The following is a 16,572-nucleotide window of genomic DNA, read 5'->3' as shown; positions in this document are numbered from 1 at the left end:
CCCTCCTGAATTGAAAGGCCAAAATTGTTAGGATTGCCAAAGCTTAAATCGGTGTAATTTCTTAGGCAGCTGTCCATGTTACTGTAGATTAGATCTCATCCTGCTTCCATTCCCTTTAGTGGCCAATACTCCATTTCCTTTGTACTCCATTATTTTGTTCTCTGTGTACAGAAGACCATTGACAGCCAGGATGAGAATTAATCTAGCATGGACAGTTTTTTATTTTTTTATTTCCATGTATTGCAGAAACCTGCCCAAGCAATGCAATAAGCATGTCTCAGGCTTCCAAGGATGAAAGAGACACCAATCACACAACATTTATAATTGACCAGCATCACCATTGGTCAGCCCACAATCTGTTGCAGTATTGATCAAAATTGATATCTGTTTTGGGGACTGCTCAACTACACCAACTTTTGTGGTCTTCAAAAGCCCCGTGCCCAGTCTTGCCTGTGTAAATACCTTCCTGTTTAACTTGACATTAAGTGTAAGATGTACGATATTGGTTTACTGAAACATAAGTAACCTTTCTTTTAGTTGAGAAGTAACTACTCCTATTGTACTGCCTCTCACAATCCAGATCTGGATCAAAATATCTGGGTTTGAGGTGGCATCTCTCAACCAAATTACTTTTACAAAGCAGCCTGTTCTTTACTTACCATAGGCTTGGCATTTCATTTTCCAAGATGTCTGTATAAAATATCTGCAGGCAATAGATTAAAAAAATAATATTAAGATTATATTATATAAGTTCTAAAGGTGCCACCCCGTCCCCCTCACAACATGAGTGTTGGCTGTATTTTTGTTATCAAACACCCCCCCCCCCCCCTCCCTTTCCCAAATGACTTACTCCATCCCTTTAGTTTGTGTTCTGTATACCGTCCCATGACTTATTTCTATGCAAAGCTAAAATGTGTCTGGATTGGGCAGACAGTAAATGATTCTAATTTTATTTATACAGTGCCACCATTTGTGTAGCGCTCTACCTCAGTCTCTGCCCTATTGGAGCATACAGTGTAAACACACACACACACACACACACACACACACACACACACACACACACACACACACGTATGTTTTTGGAGTGTTGGAGGAATCCTTCGCAAACTTGAGTGCTGTGAGGAAGCAGTGCTATCTACCAAGCAAAGGTGATGCCTAACATAACTGAAGTCTTACTATATTACCACTACCGGGGACTATTCAATTAGCCCTGGTAAATTCAGAGCTATTGAATTCACCCCCCTGCATATTCAATTGGGGCCCATTTTTGCCCGTTTTAAGGCATTTTCGCTAATGCCTTGTAACTTTTTTTTTTTCTAATGAAAAGGCATTGGCGAATAATGTCTCAAAAATGGCCCGCGTTTTCACAGGCGCAGATGAGAAAACACGTGGATTCACTTATCCACATGTTTTTTTGCTATTGCAGAATTTTTCGCCCAGGCGAAATTGAATAGGGGGAGTCCCCATTTGCCCTAAAAATTGCGAAAAGTCCCATATTTTTTTTTTTTTTTTTTTTTAACGGACCTAATTGAAGAACGGACCTAATTTAAGAACCTCCTCAGTGTCATGGTTTAAACAAACCAAAATGATACCTTCATACACACACATTCTACATGTATATCATATATGAATATAATATATATCATTTTAGCTTCTAAATATGCTACTATACCCTATACACACATACGACACCAAGAACAGAGCAATGGGCTTTATTCTGCTTCTCCTTGTTTTACACTCATGATGTATGGCTTTGGCTAATTGCCTCTAGTGCTGTGATAGGTGTATAAGATTTTTACATTACGCTTTTGTCTGCACTGATTAACGATTTTAATTGCACTGGTCATTTATATATTAGGAAATGCATCTCGCTAAAACTACACACATTAGACCCACATACGAAGCATGCTGGACACATGCCACAAAATGCTTTATTATTGTACTTGTGCACATGGATGGTTTTACACCGCACTCTACAGTGCGCACCTATTTTCCGCTCCTGAAATACAACTTTTTAAATGTAGATGTGTTGGGAATCTGACCTGTGCAAAGTGCAATTCTTACACCTCTAGTCTAACCACCAAACCCATTTCCTTAAATGTTTCTGCTGAAATTTTGTTAAGATGTATATTGGATTTCTGACTCTGGGGTCTATTTACTAAGCCTTGGGTGGAGATAAAGTCGCTGGAGATAAAGTTCCAGCCAATCGGCTCCTAACTGCCATGCTACAGGATGCGTTTAAAAAATTACAGTTAGGAGCCGATTGGTTGGTACTATATCTCCAGCGACTTTATCTCCATCCAAGGCTTAGTAAATAGATCCCTTAGTCTCCTAAACTCCCACTTATCTTGGTGGACTCTAATCTCTCTGCAGGTTAATCTCAAACCAGTCCGGCTTCACTCAGTGCAAGATCACTTGGAATACAGTCTGGCAGCGGAAAGGAGGCGGATACGACTTTATCATGAAGATACCTACAACAATCTGATGGAGGAAGGCTGCGCTCTTTATGGTCGGTCATGTAGCTTTATCACTGAACATTACATAGGAATAACCTCGTAATATAGAGGATAAAACAATCTTCTTTACATGGAGAGAAAAGTGTTAGGATACTATAAAATTGTCTGGTATTTGTTAACTTTTTTTTTTTTTACAATCTCCTGTCTGACCTGTGCAACTGTCTGTGCAACGATGTCGGTAAGGGGGAGGGGGGGGGGAGAAACGAGAACTATTTTTGTATAACCAAAGATCTAATGTGGTTCATGCAGAGTCAGACAAATTGTGTCCATGAATGCAAAGATGCACTCGTGAAAGAGTTCCTGTATTAGGGTGCATTTAGCTGTAAGCCACTAGTCCATACCTCCCAACATGACCCTCTCCAGGAGGGACAGAATGCTCTGCTCCTGGACCTCTCAAGTTATGATTGCCCTCAATTGTGCTGAAACACCTTTCTTATCCATTAACCTGTTCAAAACAGGTGCCGGCAATTATAAATTAAGAGAAAAGTCCAGGAGCAGAGCATTGTGTCCCTCCTGGAGAGGGTCATGTTGGGAGGTATGCTAGTCTATTCGTCTGGTCTATGTCAGGGGTAACGTGTGTATCTGAAATTGTGACCGTGGCATCTAGTGATAGGGTACTTCTCTATATGCTATCTATGTCCAGGTCTGCCTCTGTCGCAGTAACGTGGCCGTGACCACCAAACTCTGCAGTGTTTTATCCATACATACTAACTATATGTATGTATATGTGCAATCTTTGGAAAGCAGGCACGGCACTCCCGGATTGATAAATAAAACAGCAGTTTACTTAAGTAAACTGCTGTTTTATTTATCAATCCGGGAGTGCCGTGCCTGCTTTCCAAAGATTGATTGTATGTATGTATGTATGTATGTATGTATGTATGTATGTATGTATGTTTACAGTGCATCAGGAAAGTATTCACAGCACTTTACTTTTTCCACACTTTATGTTACAGCCTTATTCCAAAATGGAATAAATAAAAAAAATTCTCTCAAAATTCTACACACCCTACCCTATAATGACAACGTGAAAATATTTTTTTGAGATTTTTTGCAAATTTTATTAAAAATAAAAAACAAAGAAATCACATGTACATAAGTATTCACAGCCTTTGCAATGAAGCTCAAATTTGAGCTCAGGTGCATCCTGTTTCCACTGATACACCTTCAGATGCTCCTACAGCTTAATTGGAGTCCACCTGTGGTAAATTCAGTTGATTGGACATGATTTGGAAAGTCACACACCTGTCTATATAAGGTCCCACACTTCACAGTGCATGTCTGAGCACAAACCAAGCATGAAGTCAAAGGAATTGTCTGTAGACCTCCGAGACAGTATTGTCTCGAGGCACAAATCTGGGGAAGGGTACAGAAAAATATCTGCTGCTTTGAAGGTCCCAATGAGCACAGTGGCCTCTATCATCCATAAATGAAAGAAGTTCGGAACCACCGGGACTCTTCCTAGAGCTGGCCAGCTGTCTGAACTGAGCGATTGGAGTAGAAGGGCCCTAGTCAGGGAGGTGACTAAGAATCTGATGGTCACTCTGTCGGAGCTACAGCATTCATCTGTGGAGAGAGGAGAACATTCCAGAAGGACAACCATCTCTGCAGCAATCCACCAATCAGGCCTGTATGGTAGAGTGACATATGGTAGAGTGGCCAGACGGAAGCCACTCCTTGGTAAAAATTACATGGCAGCCTGCCTGGAGTTTGCCAAAATGCACCTGAAGAACTCTCAGACCATGAGAAACAAAATTCTCTGGTCTGATGAGACAAAGATTGAACTCTTTGGCGTGAATGCCAGGCATCATGTTTGGAGGAAACCAGGCACCACTCATCACAAGGCCAATACCATGCCTACAGTGAAGCATGGTGGTGGCAGCATCATGCTGTGGGGATATTTTTCAGTGGCAGGAACTGGGAGACTAGTCAGGATAGAGGGAAAGATTAATGCAGCAATGTATAGTGACATCCTAGATGAAAACCTGCTCCAGAGCGCTCTTGACCTCAGACTGGGGCGACGGTTAATTTTTCAGCAGGACAACGACCCTAAGCACACAGCCAAGATATCAAAGGAGTGGCTTCAGGACAACTCTGTGAATGTCCTTGAGTGTCCCAGCCAAAGCCCAGACTTGAATCCGATTGAACATGTCTGTAGAGATATGAAAATGGTTGTGCACCAACGTTTCCCATCCAACCTGATGGAGCTTGAGAGGTGCTGCAAAAAGGAATGGGCAAAATTGTCCAAAGATAGGTGTGCCAAGCTTGTGGCATCATATTCCAAAAGACTTGAGGCTGTAATTGCTGCCAAAGGTGCATCAACAAAGTATTGAGCAAAGGCTGTGAATACTTATGTACATGTGATTTCTTAGTTTTTTATTTTTTATAAATTAGCAAACAATCTCAAAAAAATCATTATGGGGGTATTGTGTGTAGAATTTTGAGGGAAAAAATAAATTTATTCCATTTTGGAATAAGGCTGTAACATAACAAAATGTGGAAAAAGTGAAGAGCTGTGAATACTTTCTAGATACACTGTACGGTATACAGAGATTTTTAGTATGTGGTTGTAAGAATCTTTTGATTTACAGTATTACACCCTCAAATACCACACATTGGTTAAGGTGTTACTTGTCTTCTGTTACAGACGCAGATTGGGAAAATGACCAGAGCAAGATCTCCACAGACTGTACTCTTGTAGAGAGCATAGAGTTGGTTCTTCCACCCCATGCAAATCATCAAGGAAACACATTTGGAGGCCAAATCATGGCGTGGATGGAAACTGTGGCCAATATTTCTGCAAGGTCATTATTTCTTTGGGCACAAATTATCCCAGATATAATGCAACTATTTTTTGATACATAACTTCTTTTTCATTGTATGTGAAATGTGCATAGCAGAAAACAACTAAAGAACTATTCATGTTTAAGAATCTGCGTAATGTAACGTTTTACAACTAGTACTCATTGCTGCAGGAAAGAGGTTAACTTTCAGAAGACTCCATTAGAACACTGAGCCTACAGCTAGTAATGGGCGATTACCACATCAGGATATAGATATGTCTGTCTCTTCATATTCCAGGATCTTGTTCCTGACGTCCAACTGTGAATTGTTTGTCCCTCCCTACTGTCCTGTGACCCAGTTTGCCTTACCTGGCTTCTCTGGCCACCAGCAGCTGGGCTAAAGGATTTACTTGATGCAAATATTTTGCTGGGTAATACAGGCACCCCTTTATACTATAAAGTTCACATTGTGGCCAAAGTGTGCAGCTTTAATGTAACCCTGGCTCTAGTGACCAAAGGTGTCAGGTGAGACAATCTGGGTCAGAGTATAGGTGAGAGGGACATGCTGGAATACAAATGTAGCACAATATTCTGCCAAGTTTCTGTGGCAGTCGGCCATTTTTAGAGCAGACTAGAAGAGGCTTCTGTAGCTTTCTGAAAACTTTGACTCCTGTTAAAGACTTCTTAACATTAACCTTTTCGTGTCTGCAGATAGGTGCACTGGTTCTCAAAAGCTGACAATCACTTAGACTTGGCCTTTGTACTGCTAAAACCTTTATTTGCAAGACATAGAATATCTCTTTTTAACATAACATACCTCTGGTTTCTGCTATTGCAGTGCTGGGTTACCTGGTGCACTCCTGTTATAATGCTACACACACTTTATGGCCAAGTGAGAACCTATAGTTTGAAATGTTGAATTTCTAGACAGCAATCCTTTATCCTTGGCCATTTAGTACAGAAGAGAGCCAACAGGAAAATCTATCTAAGCCAACAAATGTGCAACAGACCTGTCCTTATGGCAGGGTGGGGGTTAGGTTTAGGCTGCGGGGAAGGGAGGGTTAGGAAGTCCTGTCGGGATTCTCACTGTCTGGATGTTGTGGTCCAGAGTACGGACATTTAAAACTCACCCCCATTGTGACTGTAAGTATAAACTGCTACAAGATGCTCGTGCTATTAAAAGACGCCAGAGATTTGTGACTAGTTTAAGAGCATCATAGAGGGAGATATATGAAGACTTCTAAAGATGACACCTGAAGAAGTTCCCTAAGTAACCAATCATACTGTACATTTTCTAAAATGTACTAGATAGATAAAATAATCAGATTTGGTTGCTATAGTCAACTTCTCAACTTCTCCTTTTGGGTTTGATAAATTCCCTACTATATAGTCGCAGAACTCCTCGGTGGCCTATTATATTCTTATAATTTACCGTAGTGTTGTGCATTTTCCTGTATTTATTTCAGTCCCTTACGGTTTCAGCATAATGGGTGAAACTATTCTGTTTCTTACACTGTACATATCTTTTTCTATGTAAACATTTGCGTTCTATTTATACTAAAATATTAGAATAGAATCCATGGTTGGAAATAAGATGATTTGCTGATGGGTCAGAGGCATCTCATGAGCCAGTTGTCAGTCTTCTTCTAAATGATCAATCCTAAGAATAGCACGCATGACTCTTATCATTTTCTCTTTGTTCCATGCAGCCGCCTGTGTCGTACACACGCAGTTCTGAAATCCGTCGACATGTTCAAGTTTAGGGGCCCTTCCACTGTAGGGGATCGGCTGGTTTTTCGGGCGGTTGTAAATAACACCTTTCAGAAAAGGTAACTGAATATTGAGCAGTGAATTCTGATCACTAAAGTTGTGCTTTTAAAATGTAATATGTATGAAATTAGCCGGTTTTCTAGAGACTTTGTCTTCAATATTTAGCATCTAAAAATGTTCTGCAAACAAAGATCTTGACTGAAATTGAAGTAATAGCGGGATCAGTATGAGATCCTGGCACACAGGGTCCCAGCGTTCGAAATACAGAGGCCGGGATCCCGCAGATGAAAAAGCAGACAGAGGTGAGTAAGGGGTATTCTCCCCCCTCCCCACCCCCCTAACTCTAACCTCGCCCTTGGTGCCTAACATTAACCAACCCCCGAAGGTGCCTTAGCCTAACCCTCCGAGGGGGGTGCCTAACCCTAACTAGCCTCCCCACAGCCTAACCCTAACTCCCCGGGGCGCAGCCTAAACCTAATACACACACCCCACCCTTCCCCCAGCAGCTCACCCCTCTTGCGCTGCGGTGTCTCTTCATTCAGCATCCTGACTGTCGGGATTCTGGCGCCAGGATGGTGCACCCATTCTGGATGCCGGTGCCTGCATTCAGAATAGTATCGGGATTCCAGTGTCTGTATTCTGATTGCCCGGATCCCGACAGCCGGGATCTTGACTGATTCCCGTAATGGCTAATTTAAAAAAATAGAAATGGAAATTGCTGTATTGAAAATAGTAAATAAATAACTTGCATGCGACTGCAAAGCAGGCGGGCGCCGCACGGTCGGTGGGGCTCCTGTGTCAGAATAGGTGGGCAGCGGATGGGAGGACGTGATCGCTCTCCTTCCTTTCATCATTGGAGAGAGGTCTGCCTGCCGGTGGGCTGGGAGAGAGACTGCTGCAGCGCGGACAGGCTTTTCTCCCCACTTGACATGCGGCTGACCGCAGTGCCAAAGAGGGAGGGCAGCGGGACCCTTTAATAGACACAGGTAAAGAGCACCAGCTCTCCCCCCTCTCTGCGCCACTGCAGATAAGGGCTGTCTTAACTGCAAACATGTTATCCAGAAATGAGAAAAGGAAACAAATACTGTATTTTATGTAATTTAACACCCGCACAAAGACGTAGCAACCATAGATGCAGGGAGTGCAGCTGCTACGGGGCCCAGAGCTGAGCGAGAGCCATGTTGCCTGTCAAAGTTACATTTGTTACATAGTTTTCTGCAATGGGTGGTACACAGGGGCCTTTACAAACTTTTGCCATGGGATCTACACTATATCAAGTTATGCCCTGGACCTACTCATAATAATGTGGTATAAAATGAACTTGAGGGCATTAAAATGTTACGTAATATTGAATGGGTAACTTTTTTTGTGCCACAATATAAAGTGGAGACACTATAGTAGGGCATATTATGAACTGGGGCACTGTAATGTGACACTGTGGGCCAGATGTACTAAGCCTGAAAAGTGATAAATATCACTGTGATAAAGTATCAGCCAATCGGCTCCTAACTGTCATTTTTCAAACACAGCCTGTAACATGGCAGTTAGGAGCCGATTGGCTGGTGCTTTATCACAGTGATATTTATCACTTTTCAGGCTTAGTACATCTCCCCCATAATGTCATCATGTGAATTGGAGGTACCGTGTTTCATAATGTGTACTGGCAGCTCTACAATGTGACATAATGTGAACTAGGTCACTACTATGGTTCATAAAGTTAATTAGGGTACTACTATGGGGCATAACATTAACAACTACTGCAGAGAGGTCTCTCTCTAGAAGCATTGGTACAGAGATCCCTTCAAGATGTTGCCATGGGGCCCACAAAGTTCTGGCTACGCCCCTGCACCCGCACATCGGGCATAATTTGAGTCCGGAAGGATCAGTTGCATGATGCAAAGTACTATATTCAGTCATTTGAGCATGCGCAGGACCCGTGCTGTGCATGTGCAGTATGGGTCCTGCGATGCTGAATGCTTTATGGCTGCAGACATCAAGAAAACAAAAGTCTGCAGCTGTTTAAGGGGGGCAACGGCTTCAGTTCCCAAAACTGAGGTGTTGCCGCCATTATGGGGTAGTGCCAAGGCCAGAATCTCCGTTAAACGACTGAGATTCCCTGGCCTCTTGGTTGCAGCTGTGGCAGCCGGCTTGTAAGACCCCATGGGTCACACAGCTAGCTGATGGTGTCGCAGATGATTGATGCTGCTTCCTAGGATGCAGCCTGGATAACGAATGCAAGCAGGAGGCGTCTACATATATCAGACGCCGCCTGCTGCATTACCATATAAATACATCATTGTTGCTTCCAAGTAAGCCGCAGTGATGTCACCTCTGTTCTGAAATTGTTGCGAAGAGTTTTTTTTCCTTTGGTAGTCACTCTACGGAGCCCGGCTAGACCATTTGATGACTTAGTGAATGCCAGTTTGGTGAAAGGAGTGATTTTACATTTTTGCATGCCAAGTTACAGGACAATGCTTTATCTGAGAAACCAGAAACTTCATGCATCCCACATAACAGAACGCTTGCCTGTATTTATTCCAAGTTTGAATTAGAATTTGACGGGAGATAAGAACCACTTGGCCCATCTAGTCTGCCCATTTTTTTTTTTTTTTTTTTTTGTCACCATATTTTTATCTCCAACCTTATTTGATCCTTAATTCTTTGTAAAGAAATCCTTAGGTCTATCCCATGCATTCATTTGGAGAATGTTTCCCTCCTGGACTTTGTTAAAACCCTTGATATATTTAAAAGTTTTTGTCTCTGCTCCAAACTATACATATTGAGATTTTTTAGTCTTTCTGGGTATGTTTTGTGATGTAGGCCATGCACCATTTTAGATGCCCTTCTTTGTACAGTCTCTAATGTATTAATATCCTTTTGAAGATATGGCGTCCAGAATTGAACACAGTATTCTAGATGAGGCCGTACCAATGACTATACAGTGGCATTATTACTTCTTTCTGCTGCTGATTCCTCTCCCAATGCAGCCAAGCATCTGACTAGCCTTCATCATTGCTTTGTTACATTGCTTACCTGCCGTTAAGTCACCTGAAATAGTGACTCCCAGATCCCTTTCCTCCTCAGTAGTTTCTAGTATAGTGCCATTAATACTATATTTAGCCTTTGCATTTTTGAGACACAAGTGCATGATTTTAAACTTTAGCAAGGGAAATTGGGAACACTTGTGGTCCTCCTGTGTTCAAGGGTAATATCCACAAAGTAGACCTGAAGAGGCTGATGGATCAATAAACCCTTCACCAGTGTATATAGGGGATGTATCTGGTAAATGTTCAGATAAGATATATGTTGGCTGTGTGTCCTTAGTCCAGTTGTACAACTGTAATAATAGGACACGGCTGTTCAGACTAGTGTTCTTAAACGTACACTTTAATACGGGATCAGTATGATATCCCGGCTGTTGGAATCCCGTCGGTCAGGAGACTGGCGCCGGGATCCCGACAGCTGGGATAACAGCAGCGAGCGAAGCATGTCCCCTCATGGGTTCGCTGCACTCGCCGCGCTATGGTGACCGGTTAATATTCCCCCTCGGGTGGTGGCGTGGACTATTGCCCAAGTGAAGATTTCAGACGGTGGTCGGGATTCCAACTGACGGTATTTCACCGGGTGTCGGGATTCTGGCGTCCATATCCTGACAGCCGGTAAATTGACTGCCTCCCTTTTTAATACGTCTCTTCAATATATATTTACTTTATAAGACCTACAGAAAAAGGCATAAATGGTGAGAATTGCATCTGTCAAAAATAAGTTTTTATACCTGAAGTATATTGCAAAGCCAGGATGAAAAACGTTTGTGGACAAATGTTTACAAACTTGGGCTATCCCTGGAAATCTGATACAGTGGTAACAATATTTTTTTGGGCTGTTAAAGTAGATCTGGAAGTATCAATCCTAATACAACTTGTGCCTGTTGCAGTGTGGAGGTGGGTGTCCGCGTGGAAGCGTATAACTGCGGGGAGTGGTCAGAGTGTAAGTCACGACACATTAACAGCGCCTTCCTGATTTACCAAGCCCTGGATGTCAGCAACGAGTACATAGTGTTCCCCAGAGTCAAAGCCACCACAAAGGTGAGATCAACAGGGCATGTTTCCTGCACAGCTAAATCACATTTGTCTGTATCCTGAGATTACTCCCTGCTTAATTATCCCATCATAAACCAAGGTAAACTCTGCTATCAAAAGGTGCAAAGATTAAACCAATGTGCTGCCATCAAAGACCTTCAGATGATATGTTCAATACCCTATGGCAAGTTGGCACAAAATCCATGTAAAAATAGAATGTTGTAACACAGAACACGTGTTCTCCCCTTGGCTTTATCGCTTGGTTACTCCCTTGTATGTGCAGAGTCATTCTAGTGGCTGCAAGTGATTAGTAATAAACACATTTGCGCAAATATGTGTAACGAAGATCTCTGAATTCTATTATTATGTGGAATTTATATCCTTGTTACGGTTATCATTCAGGGTGCTGGGGGAAACAAATGTCTTTTTTTCTTGCTTAGTGATTAGTAATAGTCTGATCCTATTGAGGTCAGAATGTATATAAATATCACACAGTTGTGGATTCTGTTTTCCCATCCATTCCTGTATAATATGGGTTGGGGACACACATAATGGAAATGTGAGTGCGGTACACCAAGCATACTGAAAGCAACCCTTTCTTACGGGTGTAGTATGGTATGCCGGTGGCCGGGCTTCAGGCGGGCAGCATACCAGCGCTGGAATCCTGACCGCTGGCATACGGACAGCTGGACAAGCGCAAATGAGCCCCTTGCGGGCTCTCTGCACTCGCCACGCTGCGGGCACGGTGGCGCGCTACGCTATCCATTCTCCCTCCAGGGGGGTCGTGGACCCCCAAGAGAAAGAAAAGGTGTCGGGATTCCAGCGCCGGTATACTGTGCGCTGGGATCCCAACAGCCAGCAAACTGAAGACCACCCCTTTCTTACATGCCTTAAACAAGGACATAACACCCCAGCATGGTCAGGGTCTTGTATAAAAATGCTGGCGTTCCCTGATTGTCTATAATTATGGTTTGCATACAGAGCCGGATCAAAACGCCATAGTGCACTTGGCAAACCGCTGGCATGTCACCCCTCAGTCCACTGATCGTGCCTGCCGAAATGGATTCCTTTGTATCTTTCCAATATAACACTATGGGCCAGATGTACTAAGCCTTAAAAAGTGGCAAAGTGGAGAGTGATAAAGTGCCAACCAACCAGCTCCTAACTGTTCTTTTTCATACAGGGCCTTTGACATGGCAGTTAGGAGCTGATTGGCTGGTTCAAGGGGGTCTATTCATGAAGCAATGACAAAAGTGGAGAAGTTGCCCATGGCAAACATTTAGCTGCTGCATATAATTTTTTATAGAAAGCAGTTGATATTAGTGATGTGCACCAGAAATTTTTCGGGTTTTGGATTCTGTTCCGCGGCCGTGTTTTGGATTCGGACACGTTTTGGCAAAACCTCCCTGAAATTTTTTTGTCTGATTCGGGTGTGTTTTGGATTCGGGTGTTTTTTTACAAAAAACCCTCAAAAACAGCTTCAATCATAGAATTTGGGGGTCATTTTGATCCCATAGTATTATTAACCTCAATAACCATAATTTACACATTTCCAGTCTATTCTGAACACCTCACAATATTATTTTTAGTCCTAAAATTTGCACTGAGGTCGCTGGATGGCTAAGCTAAGCGACCCAGGTGGCCGACACAAACACCGGGCCCATCTAGGAGTGGCACTGCAGTGTCAGACAGGATGGCAGATTTAAAAAATAGTCCCCTAACAGCACATGATGCAAAGGAAAAAAGAGGTGCAATGAGGTAGCTGTGTGACTAAGCTAAGCGACACAAGTGGCCGACACAAACACCTGGCCCATCTAGGAGTGGCACTGCAGTTTTCTAGCGAGAGGATGAGTGCTTCCATCCTCATGTGAATCTGAACCACTAGCCATGAACATAGGCCAGGGCCTCAGCCGTTCCTTGCCACTCCGTGTTGTAAATGGCATATTGGCAAGTTTATGCTTCTCATCAGATGCTTTTAATTTTGATTTTTGGGTCATTTTACTGAACTTTTTGTAGTATACTTGACGACACAGAGGTAGAGCAGTGGACTACTGTACCGTACTGCTATATATATATACACTGGTGGTCAGCAAAATTCTGCACTGTCCTCCTACTATATACTACAATGCAGCACAGATATGGAGCGTTTTTCAGGCAGAGAACGTAGATATTTGCAAGCACACTGAGCACAGATATTTGCAAGCACACTGAGCACAGATATTTGCAAGCACACTGAGCACAGATATTTGCAAGCACACTGAACACAGAAACTGAGAGAACGCCGCACGTCCTCTCGCTATCCTCTCCAATGCACGAGTGAAAATGGCTGCGACGCGCGGCTCATTATATAGAATACGAATCTCGCGAGAATCCGACATCGGGATGATGATGTTTGGGTGCGCTCGGGTTAACCGAGCAAGGCGGGAGGATCCGAGGCTGCCTCGGAACCGTGTAAAATAGGTGAAGTTCGGGGGGGTTCGGATCTTGAGGAACCGAACCCGCTCATCACTAGTTGATACATGATTCTTAAAAGCTGGTTGCCACGGGCAACCTCTCCACTGGCTCACATCTCCACTCTTTTTTTTTTTTCACTGCTTCATGAACAGACCCCTTTTATCACTTTTTACGACTTGGTACATCTGGCGCTATGTGTGTACTTAACATTGTGATCTTTATTGGAGTCTGGGGAGAGTTCTAGCAGCCAAGGTGCTGCACCTTCCCTTTTCCTTTGCAGATTAGTGCTGTCTAAGAAGATTATTCTGCTGTAATTGGTAGGTTGGTAGCAGCGCGTTGCTGAGCTTCCAATCACAGTACATAGATGTCCAGGGCAGGGTTGTCATGCTAGTTACTGTGGCTACGGGCCTGCTATGTGGTGAAACAGAGGCAGCTTGTGGCAGTACTTGAAAGAAACAGGCAGCCACAGAAGTTAGAAGAAGAAACAATCCATAAAATAAAAAGGAGTTATGGTAATCCCAGGCCTTCAGGGCCTTCAAAAGGGACCCAACCAGAAAATCACTATTATAAACCACAGACTCAGTCCACAAACTCCACCCCTTACATCTTATGGAGATACACAAATCGTATCCTAAAAAGGGAACACTCCATAAGCCTTGCCTCTAAATGTATTTCTGACACAGCCTAGTAGTTTAAATTCCAACCATGGATATACTGTAAAATTCCTTCTGTCTTTCTTATGGAAAGCGGCGTATAAGGGCATTAGAAAAGGGCACCTATGGCAGAAGCACAACATTCAGGTTTTAAGTATTTATGTGAAGTTATGTCTAAACAGGAGAGAAACTGCAGATTAACTACAGTGCAAATTGCAACCTGTGCGGGAAAACTGGCACTTTCGTCAGGATGTAATGGAATCTAAGATCACCGCAGGTGCGGGATGCCGACCGATCTCTGATGTTTTTTAAAGGGGCAAATGCTTACAAGACGAAATCATGCCTTGTAAGTAATTGCCCCTATAAAAAAATGTTCAAGATCGTCCGGCATCCCTCCCGAGATCTCGGACTCTATTACATCCCGCTGTTTATTAGAAAACAATTCTGAGTACTCCTAGGAGCTTATTTATTTATTGAATTCTGTCCTTTAAAACTTACAGCAAAGTCAATTTTCACGTTAGGCAGAATTATGTATCTATTTAACAAAAGGTACAAAGCAGGATGTAGGAGTTATCTCCTGTTCTCCAATATCCATTGCTTGCAGCAGCCATCCCCATAGTTTTCTATTAGGGCAGCGTTATTGGGTCTACACTACAATCTCACAAAAAGTTAGCTTGAAGATGGCAGTAGCCCACTTACCTTATTGGAGCAACCTACTTGGAGAGATCCCTCTCCAGTCTGTTGGAGCTGGTGATGATCACCAGAGCCATAGAGAGCAGCGCCTGCATGGGGGCGTCTCTTAAACAAGGGGCGTGGCCATGTTCCATACAAAAAAATGCTTATAAAAAGTAATTGCAGGGCCGTGAAGGGGGATTTGGGAGAGTGGCACATGAGTCTTAGTTTCACTGTGCAGCGTCATCTTTCCAAAGTTGTCAGTGGGAAGATGTCGCTGCAAAGGAGGAGGGTCTTGCTTCCCAGATCAAGGTAAGTATACTCAAGGGGGTGCAGACCCAGGCCCCTCCAGAATGTCCGGGCCTGGGTAATTAGTACCCCCCACACTTCTCGGCACCAGTGATGATGTATAGCAACTTTTCCACTGTATACATGTGTGGCAAGGTCCAACCTGTAAGTAAAGTGATAACATTAGTGTCTCAGCAAATTGCCCTGTATATGATCACTAAATCGCCACAAGGGGATATAGGGAAGCTTGCTCAACAAGTAACTCTCAAGCAAAGTGTATGCATTTTTTGTTTCATTAATAAGGGACCATGTATTGCATGGGAATGGGGGCCCAGTATTGCCTAGAGTGTTAGGGACTTATTGTAGAGTGTGTATAAAAATTAAGATAATTAGACATTTGTAAAAATCAGATTTCATTTCATTCCCATGTATACAAAAGGTTCTCCTACATGGTCAGATAGTTGTATACAATATGCAGTGGTTGGAGAATAGTACATAAAGGTGTATTAATTATTTTACAATGCCCATTAGCCCACATGTCATACCCCCCCCCCCCCCCCCCCCCAATATTGTATATCTGGTAAGTCACGCATCTCTCGCTGCTAATTTCCCTAATGTCCTCCTCAGCTGTTGTGTTGAAAGCCATGCCCTGTATAAATCTAACCATAAAGTGCTGCAGTTCTCATTCTTAATAAAGTGGTAAAACAAAGTATTTTCTAAGTGCATAATAATACATTCTTGCTGTAATGTGAATTATGGATCCCGGCATCTTCTCTGAGTGGCAGCTGGTTTAGTATCCAGCTTATTTCCACGTCCTTCGGAGGGAAGGTTTGCAATGGTTTCTTTGTGGTACCTACTGTATAAACAAATAAGCAATTATTTTGACTTTCTGAACAGGTTTAATAATTAAAGAGCAGCAACATTGGGTTATTAGGTATTATTAGTATTATTGTAATTGTCTTTTTTCACCTATTGACACACTGGTCCAAAAAAAACAGTTACTTGTACAATACCATAAACATTTTGAGCATTGGAGGACAATGACTTGGGAGAACCTATCATGCTTAGATGGTTCCCTTTGGAGGGATTTGCTTCTGTAGAACTACAATATGCTCTAATGTAGACTGACTTGCTTATATAGCTCCCTTCTCTGTGTTTGGGCACGTTACAGTTCATCTTCACATCTTGTAAACTTTGCAGCGTCTTGGTAATGGTAGTATTAATAGGCTTCTTTATGTCAAGTCTCCTTTCCTGACTACTTTTATCAAGTTGGATGACTCTTCCTCTGATGCTGAATTGTCAAACTCTCTTGATGGCATAGAGAACACATTATCAAATTCAGTCATTAGGACCC

At 42.8% G+C, this 16,572-nt stretch overlaps 1 protein-coding gene across 5 annotated transcripts in view; it reads left to right on the top strand.

The window, feature by feature from the left end:
• The window catches only part of ACOT12 (acyl-CoA thioesterase 12), a 77,269-nt gene that overhangs the window by 18,985 nt on the left and 41,712 nt on the right, over window positions 1-16,572 (top strand). For all 5 annotated transcript variants that reach the window (XM_063963924.1, XM_063963923.1, XM_063963925.1 and 2 more), the window contains 4 exons: window positions 2,377-2,512; window positions 5,167-5,323; window positions 7,012-7,131; window positions 11,007-11,157. In XM_063963924.1, coding sequence (XP_063819994.1) covers window positions 2,377-2,512; window positions 5,167-5,323; window positions 7,012-7,131; window positions 11,007-11,157 — 564 coding nt within the window. The remainder of the gene's footprint in view (window positions 1-2,376; window positions 2,513-5,166; window positions 5,324-7,011; window positions 7,132-11,006; window positions 11,158-16,572) is intronic.

Source organism: Pseudophryne corroboree, chromosome 1 (genome assembly GCF_028390025.1).
Source record: "Pseudophryne corroboree isolate aPseCor3 chromosome 1, aPseCor3.hap2, whole genome shotgun sequence".
NCBI classification, from domain to species: domain Eukaryota; kingdom Metazoa; phylum Chordata; class Amphibia; order Anura; family Myobatrachidae; genus Pseudophryne; species Pseudophryne corroboree.
Note: the sequence above shows the minus strand (reverse complement) of the source record. Positions and strands in the feature narration are given on the sequence as shown.